The 24,618-nt window shown below is 36.7% G+C and overlaps 2 protein-coding genes across 2 annotated transcripts; one reads left to right on the top strand and one right to left on the bottom strand.

Moving 5' to 3' along the window:
- The first annotated feature begins 1,227 nt into the window (after positions 1-1,227).
- On the top strand, positions 1,228-14,038 carry LOC100249121 (NAP1-related protein 2). The gene is made up of 10 exons (XM_002283289.5): positions 1,228-1,665; positions 2,932-3,054; positions 3,157-3,207; positions 3,529-3,600; positions 3,738-3,851; positions 3,929-3,987; positions 6,232-6,292; positions 6,573-6,629; positions 6,757-6,798; positions 13,775-14,038. Exons 1-10 carry the CDS (start codon positions 1,537-1,539, stop codon positions 13,832-13,834), a joined length of 768 nt encoding a protein of 255 aa, XP_002283325.1. The 5' UTR covers positions 1,228-1,536; the 3' UTR covers positions 13,835-14,038.
- Positions 14,039-15,238: 1,200 nt separating this feature from the next.
- On the bottom strand, positions 15,239-24,572 carry LOC100257679 (uncharacterized). The gene is made up of 4 exons (XM_002277922.5): positions 21,026-24,572; positions 20,457-20,728; positions 18,808-19,404; positions 15,239-17,749 (listed from the first exon to the last, which is right to left on the bottom strand). Exons 1-4 carry the CDS (start codon positions 24,377-24,379, stop codon positions 15,301-15,303), a joined length of 6,672 nt encoding a protein of 2,223 aa, XP_002277958.2. The 5' UTR covers positions 24,380-24,572; the 3' UTR covers positions 15,239-15,300.
- Between the last annotated feature and the right edge of the window lie 46 nt (positions 24,573-24,618).

The following is a 24,618-nucleotide window of genomic DNA, read 5'->3' as shown; positions in this document are numbered from 1 at the left end:
TTCCAAACAAAAAAACCGGGAAAGTAAGAACATTAAAAATAGGTTAAAAATATTTCAAATTTTTAAAAAGAGTTTTATTCTAAATAATATTAAAGAATAATTTTTAAAAACTATTCCTAAAACTATTTTTCAGAACTATTTTTAAAAATTGTTATCAATTGAGACATAGGATTTTTCTCTCTTTTATTAGCTTCCTTATATATTTGAAAATATATAATTTTTAATTATACTTTTTTTACAATTTTTGCAATAAATCAAACATCAAAAACTATTTTATTAAATTTTTTTTCTTAATACTTTATGGAACCAAAAAATGATTGAAATTGAGCAATTTCTTAGCCAAATTAACAAGGATCTTCAAAGCTAATGAATCATTAACAATCTTTATAATTGAGTTTAGTTAATATCAATCACTTCAACAAATTGTGCATTCAATGGTTTTACTAACATGTTGTGTAATTGTAAAATAAGAAATGTGAAAGTCCTAAAAAGAATCATTTTCTTAGAGGGTGATCGAAAAAATAATTCTAAAAAATAGTTTTTTAAAACAATTTTTAAAAACCATTATTTAATTTTTATAAAACAAAAATCTATTTAAAAACCTAAATTATTTTTAACTTGTTTTTAATATTTTAAAATATGTTTTAAAAATAATTTTTATAACTAGTATTTTATTTTTAATTATTATACATATTTATATAATTATTTCTTAAAGTTGCAAAACTTGTTTTTATGTGTTTTTTATTCTAAAAATAAAAAAAAAACAGTTCTAAAAAATAGTTGGCCCTAAATATTTCTCTTTTTTCCACCATTATAGTGTAAAGTGGCAAAAGATAAGAACGATAATAAAAAAGAAAAAAGAAAAATAACTATATATATATATATATATATTACCTTCTTATAAAAGCTACTAGTACATATAGCACTAGAATGACGAAAAAAATGTCCAAAATTAGGTGGGTTTAAGCCATTTGATGGAATACAATCAAATCTTCACTGTCGATATCATAGTAGTCATATAAAGAAATGATAAAACCAAATTACTTCCAAAAATATGATCAAATTAGCTTTTAAAATACGTATCACAGCCCACATGCTTTGAAGGATGGGATTGACCCAACCCATTCAAGCCCACCAATGAGCCCAATATAAAAGCCCAGCTGAGCAGAGGTCGGTCCCCCGATCAAAAGGTCAAAAACACCCTCATCCCAGAGCATCCCCAGATTCCCGACCACCGAAACCCTCGGTTAGTCCGTCATTTCCAAGGGGCAGCCCCAAATCAGCGGCTCTCGGAAAAAAAATCAGATTTGCATTTACCGGGTCCCACCGCCAAACGAGAATGAAACTACGCAATATACACTTGTCATATAAATATCCAGAAAGTACCTCAACATGAAACCCCCTCTGCCGCTTTGTCTCGGACCCGAACTCTCCACCAAAACGAAGAAAAAAGGGTTCTCTACTCTTCTCTCTTTCTCTCTCCATTCCCCTTTCAATTTTCCCTCACTTTCCTTAGAAAGTTAGGGCGCTCTCGATATGGTCGCCGACAAGGGAAAGAAATCCAAGGTCTCGGACCGGATTGTCGAGGACGATGCCGATCACATTGATGGCGAGCTCGTTCTCTCCATCGAGAAGTTGCAGGAGCTCCAGGATGAGCTCGAGAAGGTTCGATTCTCTCCGCTTTGCTGTTTTTCTTTTGTGTCGTGGTCTTCGTGTTTCTTGTTGATTTTCGTTGCGGAGGTTTCGTGGACTGTTTTGGTGATGCCAAAGGAGTGAATTTTTAGGTTAAATTGATCCGTTTGTTTCTTGGTGTTAGTGTTGGTATTGGCGTTGTTAATGATGATGATTATGATGGTGTTAGTGGTGGTAGGGGTGCTTGTTCGGTGATAAATGTTTGTTCTTTGAGGTTGTAGTCTGTTATGGCTTCTTGATTTGAGGTTCATTTTTAGCGGATTTTTGTGAATGTGGTCTGCTCGGTTTAGTGTTATGCTGTCTGTACTAGGTTGAGTGGTTGCACATTTTGATCCAAATCCAAAGACGGCAATTTGAATATGAAATTTTTGTTATCAGATTGTTGTGATTATGTTTGCTTCAATTTACTTTTATGTTGTCTGCACTGGTCTGAATGGTTGCCCATTTTGATCCAGAGCCAAAGATGGCAATTTAAACATGAAATTTTTGTTGGCAGATTATTCTGATTATGGTGGCTTCAGTTTAGTGTTATTCTGCCTGTAGTGTTTGAATGGTTGCCCATTTTGATCCAGAGCCATAGATGGCAATTTGAATATGAACTTTTTGTTAGCATATTCTTGCGAATATGGTTGTTACAGTGTACTGTTATTCTGTCTATACTGGTTTGCATGGTTTCGCATTTTGATTCAGAGCCAAGGATGGCAATTTGATTATGAAATGGATAAGGTGGTAAGTCCAGGTGATTTTAGGCTTCCATGGTGGCTCATGATTTTTCTAGAGGTATGAATGGAGCCACCAAAAACCTGGAAGCCATCTTTACAATCATTGGTCTAAGATCAGTTCTAGGATTTCTTGAAATGACACGTGCTTTCACGATCATTATGATACCAACTGCCTTTTCCTGTAAAGGAAGTGCTAAATGTGATAGGAGAAATTATATATAAAACATGAGTGAGGCAATTCGATTTGATGACGTCAAGTTTGCGTTTAAATGTTGATCCTTTTTAGCGTTTGCTTTATTGGATAAAGTCGCTCGCATATGTAAAGTGGTTATTATTAAGTCAGTGCAAAATTTGAGTAGTGCATTAAATATGTTTTAAGATTTTTCTATTGGTTATAATGTTACCGTCCCACAGTTTTTTTCCTAGGTTTGCATGAAACCATCTTAGTTCGCTAAATTCGATCTAAGAATTTCCTATTGGCCAATCTTAACGAAGCTTGACGTTTGCTATCCAATAGGTTAATGAAGAAGCAAGCGACAAAGTATTGGAAGTTGAGCAGAAGTACAATGAGATACGCAGGCCTGTTTATGTTAAACGGAATGAGATCATCAAATCTATCCCCGACTTTTGGTTGACCGCTGTCAGTGATTCATCTGCTCTAAAAAAATTTTATCTATTTCAATAAAGCCTATTTATTGTGCAAAATTTTGATACTTGATGACACTGTTATTTCCCTGTGCAGTTCTTGAGTCATCCTGCGCTCTGTGATCTTTTGAGTGAGGAAGACCAAAAGGTTTGCCATGTGACTTGAAAATTTATTGTCTGGAGTTTTACTTCTTGATGTAAACTGGTCGCAACTTCCATTTATTATTTCTGGAGTTTTTCTTTTCAGTATTAATTGACATGGTATCTATTCTTGTTTGAATTACTTAGAATTAATATTAAAGGCCAACAACAATGTTCTTCTGGATGCTCTATTAATATACTCTTTTTTTACCTATCAAAAAAAAAAAAAACAACGTTCTTCTGGATGCTGTTATGTAAACTGGAAATGAAAGTTGGTATTATTTCATGACTCCCTTTTTTTTTTTTTTTTTTTAATACCTTGGAATAGATTTTCAAGTATTTGGATTCTCTGGAGGTGGAAGATTTTAAAGATGTGAAGTCAGGATACTCAATCGCATTTGTAAGTTTCTGCTTCTACCTTGGTCAGTTGACCTTGTGCCTTTTTATAAGGGTGGCCTTTCTTTCTTATTGCTTTCTTTCCTTTTGAGATGCTTCTGATGGTTTATACTAACTTTGTTATTGTGTATCAAATTTCAGAATTTCAACCAGAATCCCTATTTTGAAGATACAAAGCTTACGAAAACCTTTACATTCTTTGATGAGGGAACAACTAAGATAACCGGAACAGCTATCAAGTGGAAGGAGGGCATGGTAATGGTGATAACCCTATATCCTCATGCATATATGACTTTTTTAGATACCATATAACTGGAGTTTAACATGTGAAGGGCGCTTCTAATGGAGTTAATCATGACAAGAAAAACAAAAGACCCTTTGCTGAGGAGAGGTGGGTTTTCTCTCTATTTTGTCTTTCCAGTTTAGCTAATCCTTAACCAGTATCTAAAATGCTTTGTGGGGTCTTGGGATCTTTAGAAAAGTGAGGTAAGCCATCTAGACATGAATCTATCTGTTTTAGCAAAAACCAATAGTTGAAGTTGAGAAAATTATTGATTATTTTCTATGAAAGGTTGATACATTTGAGACGTACTTTTGTATCCATGTAAGTACACAGAAGTTATCCTAAGCAGCTATCTTGCAAATTGGAACATTCAACTGTTAGAAGTGTGAGCAGGTTATATTTTTCATTTGTTTGGTTAGGTTTGAAACAGTATATATTAGTTGAGTGTTTGCTATGTCATGCCAGTTCTTTAGTCATTTACATTATGGATACATCTGCATTGAATTATGCAATGTTGTAGTTATTACTGCGACATATTTCAATTTCTATCCAATCTGACAACATTGTCACCATTCTGAAGCATGATTTTGTTATGCTACCTTAGCTTCAATTGCCCCTATCTTACATGTTCTTGTTTCATGAAAGTTATTGATCAACCGTGTTACTTGGACCCAGAGAGACATGTTGGATGTCAGTATGTTTCTAGGTGTGGGATTTATTTAATACCTGGATTTTAGGACACATGGGCATGACTAATTGACCTCATTTCCATTTTTTCTCATTCTATACTATCAGCCATATTGAAGTATGTATCTTATATAGAATGTTCAACATGGGTTCTTAACTCATATCCATGCAACAAAGAAATTTTTTTTTTTTTTTTGATAAGTAAATGCAATTGTATTAAGAAAGCCAAAAAAATACCTCTAAAAGTATTCACAATGTATACAAGGCTAAAAGGCTAAAAAGAGAAGGAATCCATGCAACAAAGAAATACATTATAAGAGTTTGAGGTGAGTGTTTTTTCTTTGTTGGAAACATTGCCGGTTGTACATATGACCAATAGACTTGTTAGGCACATGACCACTCATTCCCAACACTTCATTATTCATGTCATTTTCAACATTGGTACATCACATAGTTTGGAGTGTTCATGTGACATAGTCGATAAATAATTATTCTTCTTTTCTTTAGGCTCTTCTTTAACAAATGATCTTAGTGCAAACAAAAAAGCAGACTTAATATCTAAAATGTATTTCCCTTTTTCTGCATTCATATCCATACCCAAGTTATTTACCAAGTTTATCTTGCTTTTTGGTATCATTTCTTTTTCCATGATGGCTTTTCTCTACTCTTATTTCCAAATTATTTGGCACACTAATTTCTAATATTTTTATCTTTAAGTACATTGTATTCATATGGTATGCATATTTAAGAAATGACCTCTTTATGAAAAGGATAAATGAAGAGGGAAAGAAATCTCCTACAAGAAAGTGCTGTATTATGTAGGTTGCAAATGTCTTCTAAACTACTTTGACTTGAACACCTCTTAGCAATTGGTTTGCCTCTTGGGTAGCTAAATATATGAATCCAAGAAATGAAAGAGACTGCTTCATCTGAAATGTCCATGTACATCTTGGATATAACTGACCCTAAATACTTTTGATAAGCCTTGTTGAATTAAGTATCATGGCATCCTGTACATTTTGTTATTCTAAAATACCAGAGTGGAAAAACAATCTGTATTTTGGATTTGTTAGCATATACCTACTTTAAGATTGGAGCCAATATGACCCAGGAGGGTTTCGAATAAAATTTGGATTTTCTATTTGTGTCAGCAAACTCGAAGATGGTGAATTGGTGTCTATCCTGCACTTTTTTAGGTGCAGTACATGAATATAGATTGAACAAACTCAATTCTGTGTCCATACATGATAAAATAAACAGAATTTTTATGAACAATTTTGCTGAGGTTTTTTAACCTCATGTAACTTATGTTGGGCTCCTTTCATCCCCAAATACCAGGAATTCCTTCTTTCTACAATTGCATTTATACATGACTGGTGTTTTTCAATTAAATAAGAAGAAATTTTCATTAAGAGCTACAATCATAACAAGCATTTCCACATAGTGCGGAAACCGTTGATTTCATAGAGCATGGGCCCTTTGGCTTTTGCTCCAGGTTTTGTTGCTTTCAAATGTGTGTGTATGTATATATATTGATAGGGAATGGAGCAACACATATCAAAAGATACCTAACAAAAAGGGTGCACAACCCTCAATTCTTTTTTCCTTTTTGTGCTTGCAAATATATGTTCTTAACCATTTTCAGGAATATGTTTGTGAATGCAGCTTCTTTGCTTGGTTCAGTGAAACTCAACAGAAAGATATTATGGAAGGGCTTCAGGATGAGGTAACTATTGTTGTTTCTATTAACAAGATATTCCAGTTTCCCTTTTTCTTTGTGTGTGTGTATGTGTTCCCAACTGCATTCTTCATCTATATTTCCCATTACATAGATAAGAGAAACTTCAATAATATTGATGACTAGCTGATTTTTTTTTTGCCATATTTGGCCTCTTTTTTTGTCATCTTCTGCTTATCCAAAAAAGGGACGAAGTTGAAATTATACCAGATTTTTTATACTCTCTTGATCGCTTAAAGTTTATTTATCATTCACTTTTCAATTGCAGGTGGCAGAAATAATTAAGGAGGACCTGTGGCCCAATCCTCTCAAATATTTCAACAATGTAAGCTTTTTCATCCTTATTTTTCTTGTGTATTTTAGTTGGTGGAACCAATAGATGTTGTTGCTAGATTTATGTCCTTTTTTACTTATATTTTGATATGAGAGGATATGATTTCATTGGTGCACAGGCTGATGAAGAGGAATCTGACGGAGATGAGGATGACGATGAGGTATGTGAAGATATAAGTTTATAAATACACAGCCATTTGTAACTATTGTTCTTTGCAGCTAGGAAGTCGATGCTGCTCACAAGTGATCATAATTTTGTTGTTTGTTTGCCAAGGCTCATGTAATCTCATGGACCCTTTTTGTATCACATTTGTAACCTTTACTGAAAGGAGACCAAACATTAGAAGCATTAATTAGGCTGGTAGAAGCTTAAGTTTAGAATTAGGAGTATGGAAGAAATCTCATTTAGGAGCATGAAAGGTTTGGTGGCTGGTGTGGAAGTTTTAAGTTTAGATTTAGGAGCTTGAAGAATTTCCTAAAGGATCCTTGAAGTATGATGCATTAGGAAGTCCACATTGGACCAATCTACATTTACTGTTGAATTGCAGGCACCTTTCATGTTTGTCATGAATGCAAATATTACGTGTCAGATGTTTTGTAAAATTTTGTGTGCATGACATGCATGTAGGTATTTATTTCAATTTCAGCTTGGGAAGCATGGGTCCCGCATGAAGTTGTATAGGGGGTAAAAATATCAATTTTTATGCCTTAATCAAATTTTATTTAACTTCACTCTATTGAGGAAAATATAGTCAGGCTGGACATGGATAAAGTTTATTGATATGGGCTGACAGTGGTCATTTTCCGCTTCTAGGCGTTTCTAATACAAGCTCTTATTTGCCTTTTTTTTTTTTTTTTTTTAAAAAAAAAAAAGGGCTGACAGTGGTCATTATACTGTGTTAGACTATACAGTTATACTTTATTCTAAAATCGTGCATCACATGCATGGGGATTATCTAATCTGACACTTGCAGAGAACATGGTCTCAAACTAGCATGGGGGTGAAAAACATCAATTTTTTATTCCTTGATCAAATTTAATGTAACATCACTTCGGAAAACATTGATTACTAGCATGTGTGGCCATGGTGAGATGAAAGATATTTTTTGGATTACTATTCTATTAATTCAATTGTTTCTAAAGAAATTTTAGGACCTGTTTCTTTTTTCCCATTGGTGAGATTAATTGATTAGTAAGAATATTTTTTAAATATTAGGCATATAGAAGAACATTTGGCACCGTTGCATGAATATTTTCTCATACCATTTGTGGTAGTGAAGGATTTTTATTTTTTATTTTTTATAGACAGAGAAAAATAAATTAAAACACACCTAAACAGGGGGCGTTCCCTACGTAGACAGGCAGTATACAAAGAAAGCCAAAACAAGGCAACAAAAGAAAGAAAAAACCTAGAGAGGAAAAAGCTAACTAACAAGCCAATCACCCAAAAGATTCAGAAAAGAGAGAAAGTCCAAGTCCAAAAACTGTTGAGACCACTTAAGAAGAGACCGAAAAAAGAGGTTCCTCAAGCAAGTATCTGACATCTCTTCCTCTTGGAACATTCTTCGGTTTCGCTTTCCCCAAATACACCAAAAAAAACAAATAGGCGCCAATCTCCAAACTGCTCTCCTTTTCTTCCCTAGCCCCTTAACTTTCCATTCTAAAAGCAGATTTCTCACTGAAGCAGAGAACACCCACACCACCCCAAAAGAAAAAAACAACAAAGTCCAAAGCTCCCTTGTCTTACCACAATGAATTAGGATGTGGTCCGCCGATTCCTCGTTCTCTTTACAAAGACTGCACCTATTAACCGTAGACCAACCTCTCCTCATTAACATATCTACAGTAGAAATTTTACCCTAAATTGCTTCCCATGCAAAAAAACGAGTTCTAAAAGGGGCATATGAACCCTAAACCTCTTTGGATGGGAATAAGGGGCTATTTTCATCCTTTAAAGACCTATAATAAGATTTAACATTAAACTTTCCCCTCCTCTCTATCTTCCAAAATAAAGAATCCTCCCCTTCTTGAACCTTTACTGCAGAAATATGATCCAAAAAACGAGTCACCTCCTCCAATTCCCAATCTTGGAAGGATCTTCTAAAGTGCACCTCCCAACCCCCGCCTCCACCTCCTTGTCTCCCCCAAAGATCAGCCACTACAACAGAATTATGGGTTGTAATTCTGAACAGCAAAGGGAAAAAATCCTTCAGCTTAGAATCTCCTACCCAAATGTCCCACCAAAATCCTATGCGTCTACCATTTCCAATACGAATACTAGTTCTAAGAACGAACTCCTCCCAACCCTTTCTAATGTCTTTCCAAAGGCCCATCCCATAAGACTCCCTCACCTCTCTAGTGGTCCAACCCCCTTCCTCTCCAAATTTACCAACAATGACTTTCTTCCAAAAACTCTCCATCTCTAGAGGAAATCTTCAAAGCCATTTTCCTAGCAAAGCATGATTGAAAACCTTCAAATGCCTTAACCCCAACCCTCCATGCCTCTTATCTTTACAAATAACCGCCCATCTTACCAAGTGGATCTTCCTTCTCTCCTCCAAATCTCCCCACAAAAACTCCCTTTAAATTTTCTCCAATCTAAGTCTCACTTTCCTTGGGATTACAAAAAGCAACATAAAATAGATGAGGAGATTTGAGAGAGTGCTGTTAATGAGGGTAAGTCGACCTCCCTTAGAAAGATATTGTTTTTTCCACGTAGCCAATTTCCTCTTAAATCTTTCCTTTACAACATCCCAAACTCTACACGAATTATGAGGGCCTCCAAGAGGTAAACCTAGATAAGTAGTAGGGAGATTCCCTACTTTACACCCAAAAACCGCAGCTGCTGTGTCCACATCCTCCACTCCCCCAACTAGAATAATTTCACTTTTCTGCATGTTTATTTTTAGGCCTGATACCACTTCAAAACAAATAACAACCCATTTCCAAAATTCCAACTGGTCCCTGTTATCCTTGCAAAAAAGAAAAGTGTCATCTGCAAACAACAGGTGGGAAATTGAAACCCCTTCTCCACGTCTCCCCATTACCTTGAAACCCTTAATGAAACCTTTCTCCTCAGCTCTTGATATTAAATTGCTAAAAACTTCCATAATTAGCACAAATAGATAAGGTGAGAGTGGGTCTCCTTGTCTTAGACCTCTAAACGTTGAGAAGAACTCTGTGGGAGTGTCATTACTAAAACTGTCATTCTCACCGTTGAAATGCAGAATAAAATCCAGTTTCGCCACTTGGATCCAAAACCCATTTTCTCCAAAACTAAAAGCAGGAACCTCCAGTTTACGTGATCGTAAGCCTTTTCAATGTCCAATTTACGCACTAAACCTGCATCAACACTTCGTTTCCTTGAGTCAATCGCCTCATTAGCTACCAAAACTGCATCTAAAATCTGTCTACCTCCACAAACGCATTCTGACTGTTCGAAACCACTTTTCCCATCACTTTTTTTAGCCTATTTGTTAGGACTTTAGCAATAATTTTATAAAGACTCCCCACAAGACTGATGGGCCTAAAATCCTGCATGTCACTAGCCCCCTCTTTCTTCGAGATAAACACTAAGAAAGTTGGATTAAGGTTTCGAAAAACAGCGTTTTGCGAATGGAGCTCCTCAAACACCTGTATCACTTCCCCCCCAACTATAGGCCAACAAAATTCCAGAATGCCAGCGTTAAACCATCCAACCCTGGCTTCTTATCTCCCCCCAAATCTGAGAGAGCTTTGGAAACCTCCTCCTCCAAAAATGGCCCCTCCAAAGTCTCATTATCCAATGAGTCAAGAGTTCTAAAAAGACCTGACTCCACAACAGGTCTTCTCACTAGAGATTCTTCAAACAAGGATTTAAAGTAGGATCCAATCCCTTCTTTAAGCTCCTCCTCTTTATCCAGCCAAACACCCCTAACTATCAGGCTACTGATAAAATTTCCCCTTCTCCTTGCATTAGCCATACGGTGAAAGAACTTGGTATTGCTATCTCCCTCCTTCAGCCAAAGAGCCCTTGACTTCTGCCTCCAAGAGATTTCTTCAAGGATGGCACAATGACTAAATTCATCTCTAGCTATCCGCTGACTACTCCTATCTTCCTCAGATAGAGATCCAAGCCTTTCTAAGCTATCCCAATAGTTTAACTTCTCCAAGGTTGCATCCTTCCTAGCTAACACATTGCCAAGGGTCCCTTTATTCCACATCTTCAAGTCGTATTTCAAAGCCTGTAGCTTCTTCGCAAGCACAAAACTGGGTTTCCCCTTAAAATTGTAAGACTGCCACCATTCTTTAATCTTATCCATAAAACCGTCCACCCTTAGCCACATGTTTTCAACATGATGCAACATCTAGTTGTTTTTGCATAAGAAAATATTCCTAATAGAATATAAATTTACACATGATGATTGTCTAAGATTTGCTTCATAAGATTTTATATATTGGGGTGAAATGCAAAAGTTTTTTGCAGATAATATATGCTTAGATCATAGAGCAATAAATTTCTTTCTCGTCTTTGCAATAGAATAGTTTTACAACCAGATCAATAATATTGTATATTCTCTTGTGGGTTGTTTTGATCTTGTTTGTTAGAATTTAAGTCTAGGTGCTAAAGATGTCCTTGAGGCCTGTCTCAAGTGGTAAAGGGTTTGGGAGGATTTGTGAGAGGGTTCCAAGTTCAAGTCCCGATGGGGACAAAAATTTACCTATCAGGAAAAAAAAAAAAGAGTTTTAGGGGTGAAAGATATGTTGAACAATATCTGGTTGTCCAAGTTTCTTTGTTATGAGTGTACGCACAAATTTCGTAAATTTTGGTCCTGCAAAATTAGCAAAACTAGTAAAACAACATAGGAAAATAATACGAATTAAATATTTATTGAAATTAAAATATATTGTGGGTATAATCTCAAAAATAATATTATTTCCAAAAGAATATTTTCCCTCTGATTCTTTTGCTTTGATCACACTTTGGAAGACGACAATGATGTTTTCTTGATTTTGAAGATCAATCGAGGGCCACAAGTGGTTTATTCCTGAATGACCTTGTTGAATGGTGAAGAACGCGTGTAGCAGTTCTTTTGTCGTTTACCGAACTTGTAGGGAGATTTGATGAAGTTCTTTTTTTGTTGTGAAGTCCCTTTTCCTATATGAAGTTACCTTAGGATTTTCCTTTCTAGATTTTTTTGATTTCTCCCCCCTCTTCTTGATGGAAGACACCTCTACTAATAATAATAATAACCAAATTAGTGGTAATTATTTTTTTATGTCTACAATGAGATCTTGTCTCTTGGAGACACTGAATCATAAAAAATCAATAGTACATCACATTTGAAAGGGCTGATTGTCTGTTTTCTTACATTGGAGAACAAATTCAACTCCTGAACACTAAGAGTTGTCGTTTGCCAAAATGGATTTTTCAATAGAATCAGACCTTTTCTATGTTGTAGATCAAAACAAGTAAGAATTTAAATTTCATTTAAACTGACTCCCAAATTCCATACATCTCACTGCTTCCTAAATTGAGTTCTTTAGTCTATGGTAATTTCAATTTTTTGAAATTTCTTTAATAACAATTTTATGTTATCATATAAGAAAAATGCTACAGAGGTTTGTGCTAGTACCGGTCTTCTATATGCACTGTTTATTCCTTTTTTGAGAATGTTATATGAAACAGCATCCATCTCTTATACAACCCCATACATTCTCCTTTTCTAACTAGAATTTCATTAACTTACCCTCTCCTACACTAACTCGGCCAATTTTTTCACTACTGGCTTTGCTGGCTTTCTGGATGTTTAGTCACACAAGTTTCTTAGATTGTCACTTCTAAATTCTTGAGGTGAAGTGGTCAATTCTGTTTTTTCCTCCCCCAGTCCCCTTCCCCTTTGTGATCCTGCCTGTGCCACTTGTAAAAGTTATCACCAAGCTGCTGCAACCGCTACAGAATCATCACCATCGCCCATTGCATTATCATTGTTGTCCTTGATCATGAAACCATTAGTTTTTAAATGCATCTCGCACAGTCCTCTCTTTTGTAACTCATAGACTGTGAATCTTATCACTGCCTTTTTCTTAACTAATTTTGTACACAGAAATGAAGAAACTGTTGTCTTTGTGGCCTAAACCTTGCCTGTCTTTTGTTTTAAGCCTCACTCCTGTTACATTCACCTCATTTTTATGGATGGTATATTTTTAGGGAACAAGAGGCTCCAATTAGGACCGTGCACACTCTTCCTTCTGTTGAATATGCACCATAAAAAATACCTTTCTTGGCCTTTTGGTTAAGATAAAGGGAAGTGTCTGTTACTATCAATATGCGTTGTAAAAATATGGTCTCCTTTGAACATTAGATTTAGCATCATTTCCCAATGCCTTCTAGTGAAAAGTTTTTTATGCCATGTAAATCACAGATGCTTGTGTCAATCACAGGAACCTTGACAAAACATACAGCAACACAATTTTTGGTGCTTGAGACTAGCATAGTATCATTCTTATTTTAAATATTAGTGTTTCAATTCTTTCTAATCATTTGCTCAGGAAGGAACTTATGTTTTTTATTTATTTTTTATTTGACCTTTTTTCTTTCAAATATTTATTCATTTATCCCATTCTTTGGAAAAAACTCAGTAAGATATCCATTTTTTGAAAATAGAAAAGTGTTTCCTCCCACTAGAGCTCAAGTTCATGCCTTTATGTAAATGGAAGAGTTTGGGAGAAGGGGTTTGGGTAGTAGGATATGCCAAACTAGAGGATTTCTACTCAGAAATTTTCCAAGGTCCAGAGTTTGGGCCTGGAGGAGGGTTCTTTGAAATGCTCATTGTCTATGCTCATAGCTGTTCACTCATCTCTCAACTTCTTCCTCAATGTGATATAAGGCTTGGCATTTCACCCAATTTTATCTCATGAGACATGACTTAATCCCAATAGCCTCCTTAAAATCTGTTTGCATCATCTTGCTTGACATGTGCTACACCCTGTCATTACTTTACCATTTAGCATCTGCCCACCATGATGGTGATCAGCATCTCCTTTTTGGGTTATGGAAAGCTCTCTGATTTCATGCTTTACAACCAATTTTAATGGATTGCCAAATGCTTTTATCCATCCAGTAGTTCTAACTCCTGCATAATGTCTGTTAAACAGGAAAGGGGAGATGATGAGGACGAGGAGCCAGATGACGAGGACGAAGCAGGTAATGAGTAAGACAGCTGAACTCCTTAAACTGCCTTTTTCTTTTCAGTTGCTGTCACAGGTTTTGGTCGGAGAAATGTGAAGCAAAATTTCCAGTTATCATAGACATTTTAGTTCAAGGAAAGACAATTTAAACTCTTTTTTTATGGTAGCCATCTTGTAGCTAAAACAGACTGCTGCCATGGTTATTTATCAGTCTTTTGGTTGAGTTGTTTATCTCGAGCCTTTCTTTCTGCTCATCCATGCATCTTTACACCTGCCAATTTTCCCTTTCTTCTGGTTTCTTAAATATATAGAAGGAAAGATTTGGCTGATGAAGCAAAAGGCATATGCAGTTATTGCATTTTGTTTCTGCCATTGAATGTTTCAGTTACGGGTTGTGCCCTCAACTCTGAGATTCATCTCCGCCCAAACTTCTGCTAACAAAAAGGTTCATCGATCTGTTTATTTACTGTAAGAATGTAAGAATTTTATGTTAAACCCATTGGCAATCTTGTCAACCTCGTTAGGCCTGAGTCTTTCGTTGCAATTGTCAATGATATATGATCATTTAATGCCTCAAAACGGTACCCAATTCTGATTTTCCGTTATCATTTTTTATGATCCTATGTTTTTCTTTCAAATTTTTCTACCCTGGAAAAATTGATGTGAATCGATATGGAAATGAAATTTTTGAAGGAATTTCTTAGATGCCCTAGTTTGCTAATGTCTTTCAAAAACACAGACGTTGGACGACAATGCATACCAAAACCTTTTGACCTACTTTAAGCTTGGTTTTATCCCTAATAAGACAAGTAGGAAGAAGCTTAAACAAAACCTAAATGGAATAAGATTGCGTGAGAATTTTTTTTAAAAATTTGGGTCGGATTTGGAATTGTTTGGTAGTGATTTTAAAAAGTGTTTTTAATATTTTTAACATGAAAATTTTTATCATTCAAGTATTAGAAATAGTAAAAACACTTTCTAAAATTTAAATATATTTTTAAAAGTGTTTTTAGTTTTTTATCATTTGAAATAAATATTTTTTTTAAATTATTATTAAATGCACTCTCAATAAAAAGATATTTAATTTGTTTTTTATTTTTTTCGTTTTATAAGGTTTTTTAAATATATATATATATATATATATATATATATATATATATATATATATATATATATATATATAAGTTTACTGCTCATAAGAAAATAGATAAAATAACTTGTGAAAATTAATTTATTTGTTTATAAATTATATTTATTTTAATATAATTAGAATCTTAAAATAATAACCAAAAATTAAATAGACGGGTTGGGCTTGGATCATGGGAGGGAAAGTAATCAAAAGATAGGTGCGAGGTTTGGGATGAAAGGATCTGCTCCATCTAGAACAAGTTTATCAGAGAGATGCAGGACAAGTAGTGTAATACAGGAAAGTTGGTACAAAACCGATGGTGATACTATGAAATTAATTTTGCAGCTAGTATACAAATCATATATTACCTAATTAGAAAATAGGGGTCAAAACCTTCCCAGATGGAGTCATCTCCACTGGATTTGGGGATCAAATGGTCGGTACTTGCACTCACCATTCTCTCATGTGATTTAACCACTAACAAATACAGGTTCTGAATTAAAGGGTTCCTGAGAAATGGATCAATAGTTTCTCCTACTTTGACAACATCAGATAGCAGAGACCCACCGTCCGTGATTCCTCCTCTAATGAAAACGCAATTTGAGAGGGCATGGAAGCCAAGCATATTTGCATACAGCGGCAGAAATGCATCCTTGTGGTTACCCACGCCGCCAACCCAACTGACTCCCCGCTGTTTCCTGACATGGTCATTGGCAAAGGACACCAACTGTTGGCAAAATCTCATCCTCCAATGCTGTAAAAATTCATTGAGCCAAGCTTTGTCGTAGAGGTTTACCAAGGGTTTCGAAACCAGAAGCTTTTCCAGATGGGAACAACAAATCTGGCATATAAGTAGTTTTTCTTCATGGTGATTGTCTATCTCCTTGTCAAAAACGTGTCTGACTAGATCTCCTCCAGATACCACACAAGTTCCCGCACTATAAACCCAGCGCATAAGATAATCAAAGTAACCGATCCAGTGACCAAAGACCAAAGACAGAAACTCAAAACATGATTCAATCACCTTCTCTACCTGGGATGGTACCACACAAGCCAGAAAGCCTTTTCCAAATCTGTTGGAAGCAAAACACTTCTGGACATCCATGGAAAGACTCTGCCTAAGCCCAACATCCTCATCCTCCAGTAGCCTTATACATGTAAACCATATGTCAAGTATTTCATCAGCAAACATGTTGATAGCTTCATTAGGTTCAAAACAAGAGCGTGGGCTCTCAGATGGCATGTAATTGCAGACAACAGAAGAACCAATAAGCTCAGCTTGTTCCAGCAGACCTGACACTACCATGGATTCCGCAGCTGCCTTGCGCATGTTTACTGGCTCAGATGCAGCACTAAGTTGTTTAATTAGGCTCACAAAGTAGTTAATACATTCATACAAGTGGGTCCATTTCTCTAATTCATTGGTTTTGCAGTCAATGGCATTCTTCTTCTCTACCTCAGAAAGAACATAACTTGTAAACAAACCGGCAAACCGCTTCACACATATTCCCATGCAGCAAATGAGTGCTTCCCGAGTCTTTGTATGTCTAGCAAGCTCGTATAAAGAAACCAACTTATTCCAGAACTGGAACACAGAATCACAATTCATACCACCAATGTTAATTGTCTCCGGGCATTTTTGGTCGCTGAGTTTCTGAAACTGCAGCAAGTTCCAGGTGAAAAGGATCCTCAGAATGTAATTCGTGCATTTATGGTGGTTCTCCACAGTTAACAGCTTCATCAATGTTGCCTGAAGATTAGTCTTGGCCCATTTATGGATAATCATAACACCATCACTGGATTGATCATTGGATTCTCTAACTGAACCTGTCGATTTTAAGAACTGAAGAAGCCACTTCATTGTTGCATGTCGAACTTCATATGAAGGGCTGGACATTGAGAGGACCAGCCTTTCTGGAAGTTTTGCAAAAGTGCTGTCCATCTTAGGCGTCTGCACCAAATTTGAGGTAGGTGGAGAAAATCTATGCGATATCTGAAAAACTTCTTCACCTTCTTCTTTAGATGCTTGAAGTACGCAACCGAAATACGAAACAGCTGCTTGTTTGTAAAGCTCCACTGCAGTTGGATCATAATATGAGGGCTTGTGAGAAGATTCTATATCTAAGCATTCTGAAGATAACTCCCAAAGGAAGTTGCAAATGATGCCAAAGTTCTTGCCCATCTGGCAAATTCTTGCAATGCTGAGCATCTGATCGAGCACTCTTAAGAAAGAGCCATTGAGAATGGGGCATGGGCACAATCTGGGGCTTCCTATCCATGAACACATCACTAAGATTTGGATCAAGTCACCAAGAATCTGGTCTTTCTTAGAGAAATCAGCTAGATTCCTGCAATTGGTATCAAGAAGAGAACTTAATTGCAGCAGCATTCCATGAATGGAATTGAAAGAAGAGAGGTGGGTTCCATTGCTTGTGTTGAATGAGCTAGATCGAGTATCCTTCATTTGTTCCTTTGTACAGGGCAGCTCTGAGGCAATAGCGAGCAGGACCACTGGCAGTTTTTCATTAGATACCAAGCCTGTTAAAGCTCTTGATGCAAGAACTTGAACACGTAGATTGCTTTGGGTCGAGCACCTCCTGATGAATGGCATGAACAGAAAAGGGTCCAGGGCATCTCCAGTTTCACTTGTAATTGTTGAGGGTTTGAGCCTGGATAAAAGAATTAGCATAGGACAAAGACTTGGGTGAACAACCTTTGCCAAGTTGGATTCTGAATGTTCAGAAGACACATCCGTAAGCAAGTCAGTCGCAACTTTCAGTTCATTGAATAGGAACGGATGCAATGAGGGATACCTTCAGGCAAGAAAGATTCAGTTAATAGTTACTAAGAGGAAGCATATTATTGTATCTCAATTCTCAACACAAATAGCAAGACTCCACAATAAGCAAAGACCCAACAATAATAGTTTTATCAGAATAAAACCTCATAAGAGTGATGGACCAAGCTCTCTTAGAGGGGGTCTTAAACACCTATTCTTAAAAAATAGTTCTCGATTGTTTGCAAAAACAAAATTCTATTCAGAACCCAAATATGAAAGACAATTTTCTTAGTTTATTCTTTGTAAAGGTACTGTGAATTTATACACAATGTAAACTTTTTTAAGTGTTCTCTATATTTTCCATTGTTTAATAGAATAGTCTATAAAAACATCTAAAACAACCTTAAATTTATTTTCACAAACACCCTACTTATAGAAAAATTCTCAAAAAATTGTGCAGTCAAAAATTTATTGAACATGTTTTTTAAGTTAAAAAACTATTTTGAGAACAATTTCCAAGCAGCCCCAAACCAGTGACAATGGTTTTATGGAGAGTGGTTTTAATTTTCTTTCTTTCTTTTGCTTATTTTTATTTTTTAATTTCCTTTGGAGTTCTCATTGAGAACATGAGAAGCCAAGCATTTAGGTATCTGAACAGATGCAAAAGATTAGAATGATTTAAAATAAACAGCAATTTTCAGATGGCCATAAAGCAAAATCATGAACATGACACAAGGTCACCAACCCCACCCCTTTCTTGCCAGCATTTAGGTTTTGGATGAAGAACAATAACTCTGACAAATTTAAAAAGAATGGAAGGTTTTACTAAGCTCAGATTATTTCCTGGGGCTACAATATTTGGAAATTTATGGAAGTTTGATGAATCATTTGTTTTTTTGGGAAAAGAAATATGTACTAAAAATGGATAAAAAGTACATGAGAAGGATCAGAAATCCTAAGTTTGATGAATCATTAAAATTAAGCAAAATCCTCGATGTGAATTTCTAGAAGTAAATGGAAATCTAAAGCCATGCAAAAAAAATTTAAAATGCAATATAGGAGATGTGATCAATTTAAATTGTAAAGCAATACCTGTGAAAAAATTCAAGCCCAGTCAACGCACGTCTAGCAGATTCTCGTTTTTGCACATTGAGGAATCCAATCATGCGTCGGACCAAAGCAGTATAAGCAAGACAAGCACTGTTCCTCACCTCCCAATATGGAGAAGAGAAAGACCGGATTGAGATAATCAGAGCCTCAGCAGAGAAGCCTGAGGTATCTGTTGCAAGGTTGGTATCATTGAAAGCAGCTCTAAGGACATTGAATGCATGTACAGTAGGAATTACACCCTCATCTCTGGTCTTTGAGGCCTTCTGACTCACATCCATCTCAAGCTGTAATGCAGCCGCAGTTGCTTGAGTTGATTTTGTTGATAAGCTCTTACACAAGTCACTGGTTGTGCTATTGGCTTCAGTTGGATCCAGCAGGGACTGGCTAGCTACATCTATTAACCACCGTAAAGAGTGTGGGAGGAGCTTTTTTGGTGTACCTTCTGGCTCAGAGAGAAAAAGGGCCATGAATGCAGCAGGAATTCCCGCACTTCTCCTCAATAAATCATCCACTATTTGTCCCTTGGCTGTAGTTTTTTCCATCAGCTGCTCCATCCAATTTTCAGTCAGCCTACAAAGCCTGAAAAAAAAAAAAAAAATCCTGGAACTTAGAAAAAGTGTTTTTAAAATGTGCATTTCTTTCTACAAATAATTACTCCCCTGATATGGGGAAAATGAGTGCTTGTCTGTAAGCTCTATACCACTTAAAATTGTGCAAATATCTTGATAAATTTTAGTTGAAATTTTAGAAAATTCAAAAAGAAAAAAGAAAATGCCCACAATTAGGTTGAACCTCAAAACCAACAGAATTAATCAAATGATTCCCTATAGCCATGCAAAGCCTCCATAAAATAGTCATCGATGGAAACCTGAAACTAGGAAACTAGCAGTCCCTCTTTCTTGCAAGAAAACTTCGGCAATAGCACGTGAATGCCACATCATGGAGGAGGGAGGTTTGATTCCATAGAAGAACACAGAAGATAATTTTTCATCACCTGTCTCTTTATTTGTTTATATACACTTCCTTCTAGGCAAGAACTCCATAGCATAGATCTCTATACAAATATGTATAAATTTTAACACAAAGGTGAAAGGGATATGTACCACCTCTTTATGTATGAGTGCCAAAAAATTTTGATGTTCTAAACCCTCTTAAATATAAGGGCAAATCATATTTACCTCACGTTTTAAATAATTTCATAGGCCTATACTAAAGTACTACTACAAAAGGAAGCTTATACAATTCTTGAACTTTGTACAAAGTAATAAAACCGTAATGCCCTTTTATTGTGTCAAATAAGGGCATGTTCAGTTTCAACACAAAATTTTAGTGATACCAGAATTTTGGATGTAATGTTCAAGTAGCAAAAGGGAGGTTTAAGATCTACATCAGTGAATAATTCTAGTTCACAATGTAATGAAGAAACTTCAGGTTAGGTAAGTGTAATTTTCTCTAAGAAAACTGTCATTATGTTTTTAACAGAAAGCAATCTTGTTTGATGGATCATGGCATAAAACCAAAAAGAGTGAGAAGCTTTGCATTGTCTTTCAAAAGAGGCATTTCATCTAAAGCAAGAAATCAAATATAAAACCAAATGCAGTAAATCACAAAGGGAGTGAAATGAAACATACCTTGGATCATTTGAACAAAGTAAACGGTTGCAAAGAGCTGTAAATCCAGCCCTTGTCTTATCAATTGCACCATTGTGCTTCATTTTCAGAAGCACTTCCAAGAAGTGTTTCCCAATTGTTTCGAGTTGTTTCAAATCAAGCATTACATCAGATGTAGTCATTGATGGGACATCAGAAGCATCAGCAAAGTGGTCTCCAGCCTTCGATTTATCTGAAGGAATGTTACTTGGTAAAGGAATTTTTCTTATGATGGTTCCCAGAAGAAGACTCACCTGAAAATGAAACAAAAAAACAAAAATAAATAAAGAAAGAAAAATCAGTCGCTCAGTAATGTTCAGTGTTATTAATACCATAAAAGACACTTAACAGACTTGGCAATATATAGATTGAATATAAGATTTTGTTGATCTACATAACTGACATTAGAACTATAAATAGCGGCAAATCCATTTTCAGAGGATCAATCCTTCAACTTGCAGCCAAACTATCAGCACAAGAGAAGGATGATGATGATATTAACATTTCAATGAATAAACTGTACCTTAGCAATAAGGAAATAAGGGGGGTACCTCTTTCATAGCAAGCCAGCAACCAACCATAACAATCTGTTCTGGTGGTCTGATATCCTGGACAAGCTTTGAAGTTTTAGCATCATGTTCTGATGAAGAAGTGGGTACATCCATGTCAGTGGGAACCTCCACTAGAAACGTATCATCATCAACCATATCATCCATGTCCTCAGGCAGATACCAAGCATCTGCAGAAACCACCCAAAGTGCCAATGAGGTTATTCGCACAACCAACTCCAACAGCTTCTCTAATACATGCCTCATCTCAGAAATACTGAACAAGACAACATTAGAATTCCAATCCAATTCCTCAAAGGTATAACGAAGAGTAAGCAATATGCCATGAACAAAACTGTTCCTGCATGCCTCAGAAAGATCCTTCTCTCCCTCCTCTACAGCAACATGCAACCAATCAATCAGTGATTTTATATATTCTATCACAGGAAATCTATATTCATAAATTTGATGATTGCCATTTATCAGTTCAGACTCTGAATAAAAAGAGACAACGTTGACTGAAGCTTGGACGTTCCACCCAAGCTCCAACACGTACTTTCTAAATATAAGACGTAATGCCAAAGCTCCAGCATCACTTTCTCTAACACGTGGGCTGCAAATTAATTTTTTAGCCCATATAATTACTTCCTTGACCATCTCTTCACTTGAAATGCCAGGAAGAGGTGTAGGAAAATGCAGCAGTATGCGAAAAGAATTTTCTCTCAGGCGATCCCAACTATCAATTATCGATCCAACTAACAGCAAAGTTGAATCAGGCAACGTAAATCCTTTATTGTAAGGATAAACACAGCTTTCAGGAGAAATAGCACCACACTTTCCTTGTGAAGGAGGAATAACCGTCCAGACATTAAGCATTATCAGGATAAGCTCCATGGCCATTATTTTTCTCTCATATGGAGCAGAAGGATAGCATGAGAAAAATAAAAAGCTACTCAACCACTTCATAAAATGAAATAGATCCTCAGCTCTACTTACAACAGCTTCCTCAGTTCCCTTATATGGAAATACTCCATTCTTGTTGCAGTGTGAAATGGGTTGCCAACTCCCCTGCTTAAATTGTCTCTCCAAGGCTGTTCGAACCCGAGCAAAAAACTTTCTAAACAAGCTGGCCCACTTCATCTGGAAAGCTGTTGAGCAAGATCTCATGTTCAAAGGCACTGCTTCTTTCAACAAACTGAGTTCTAAATGGGAAGGCAGACTGGAAGTCTTGGGATTTAAGAAGAGTGACTCTGCCGCATCTATTCGGAGTGACTCATCAACATGGGTCAATGCTAGAGTTAGCCACTCTACCTGGACTTTAACCTTCATCCCCTTTATGCAGACAAGAGCATAAAGATCAATACTTTCTGTTTCCATCCCATCATCTTCTTCACATATTGAATAATTATTCCACCAATCAATGTCACCTTCAATCAAAGCAAGTGAACGAGATACTTTGAGCAAGGAGACCAAAACAGCCACTTGTTGTTCAACTCCTAGAGCCATGTTTGTAGAACTTAGCTCAGGATAAACCATTCTAGCCTCCTCCTCACTCTGCCCAACTGAAACAAATGCAAGCATAGGAAATATGCTATCCACATCAATTTCAAGTAAAACTGGCAAAGCATAAGTGTTTAAATTTGTGCGAAGCTTTGAAACCCCAGAAGCAAGTCCACACAAAAGGGGGGACAAGCAATGCCCTCTATAAATTGCATAACCTCCTTCAATACCATCACTACTCCAACACTCATCACGTAAGTGCTCAAAGAAACACTTCAAGAACGAAGTGGCAGCACAGCACACATCATCATCAATGTATGCATGTACTGTTTCAAATAGCAGGTCAGGACTCATACCAAGGAGAGTCTTTGCTCCCAACCTCTTGGTGAGAGAAGCCAAAGGAACATATCTTCCCTTACAACGTGGCCCCATGCGGAGAAGATCTGTTGCAATTCTGCAAAGGAAAGGCTTAATTCTCTCATTATCCTCTGCCCAATGGAGAGAGGACTGAATGTCCAAGAAGAGATCAAAAATCAGATGAACTTGCTTAACGGTTTGACTTAGAGGATCTTCCAAATTATTCCATATAATTCTCAGTATCCGGGTCCCCATGTCCTCTGGGATCAGATCATAGTTTTCTGATACACTGGCAAGATTAGCTGACATTGAGGTTTTTATCTGTTGCAGACAGATCTGCATCACAGTTAATGCATGAAAGTTAAAATGGCTATCAGTGGGATTTTCACAGTAGTTACATAACTCAGGCAAAATTCCATCATACAATATAGTCTGAACAGAGCTATTGCTAATTCCTTGAGGATCAAACCCATTCAAATCATTCCTAGAAACAATAAATTGACTAGTCAAAACTGTTCTTGAAACTGCAGTAAGAATTCCTCTTATCAAGCAGAGTCTGCTCAATACCGCAAAATTACAAATTTCGGTGTAGACATCTCCTTTGTATGGAACCTTCAAAATCACATCCCCAAATTTACTTTGACCAGAGTTAGCAGAATAACAATTGGTTTGGTAGAATATACCTTCCATGATAAACAAACCAACCTCTTCAGGACTCAGACAAGCTTGCAGAGCCGCACAAAAGGCGACACCTGCAGCAACAAAACAATCCCTGGAAAATGCCAAGGATTTTAAAATGCTCAATATAGCAGTCACAATCATCTCCAGAACACTCGATTCTCCAACACAACCACTTGAATCACTGAACTTCGACGGAAAACGCTGAAGCAAATAATACATACAAGACAAAGCCTCCTGGCACTGCTCCATAACAATGGGCGAAGGCCGAGACCACCCGTTCGTCTCCGAAACGACGCCGTTCAGACCAAACACAATATCCAAAGCCACCAAAACCACGCACTCCTCCACAATCTCCACCAAATATCCCAATTTCGGCGAACTCATCATCGACAACGCCACACGCGAGACGCAAAACCTTTTCCCCCTCCCTTCACTGCGCAATCCACAGTACTCATCACAAAGCGATCGAAAACAGTTCCGAATCACAGACTGAAAGTTTCGGGTTTTCGCAAGAACCGAAATTAAAGTCCGATGCAGCGGAAGCGAGTTTTCCAGGAATAAGATTTCCAAGTAAAGCCTCGCGGCCTCGGAAATCAAAGCCTCATCTGTACAGTTCAGTAGCAAATCGGTAAATGCAGAAGCCACTTGCTTCGCGTGATCGACTTGAGCGTAAATGGAATTGAGAGAAATAAGTTGATTCAATTCAGGAACGATTCCTGAAGTGGAAGAGTTTAGAGACTCTACGTAAGATTGGGGGAAGACGACAGCGCTGTAAGTGTAGCGATGGCGATGCTGCAAAGCTCGCCATTTCGCCGACATGCTTCAACCTCTGCTAGAAATAAAATTTGACCTGAAAACAGTGACCAATTGCAGGGTTCTAAGGGTTTTTTCTAGGGTTTTTCAAGCTTATTCAGGTTAGGCCCGTTAGGGCAACACCTGCAAAGAAAAAAAAAATTGTTGACGAAATTGCGTCTTTGCCACTTGAGGTTTAAGGTCTAGGCCGCCGCTAGGCGTTTCTCTCCATTACCTTCTCGTACAATTCTCCACTTACAAACTTA

The sequence above is a fragment of the Vitis vinifera genome, chromosome 14 (genome assembly GCF_030704535.1).
Source record: "Vitis vinifera cultivar Pinot Noir 40024 chromosome 14, ASM3070453v1".
Taxonomy (NCBI): domain Eukaryota; kingdom Viridiplantae; phylum Streptophyta; class Magnoliopsida; order Vitales; family Vitaceae; genus Vitis; species Vitis vinifera.
The sequence above is the reverse complement of the archived record's forward strand: the minus strand, read 5'-3'. Positions and strand labels throughout refer to the sequence as shown.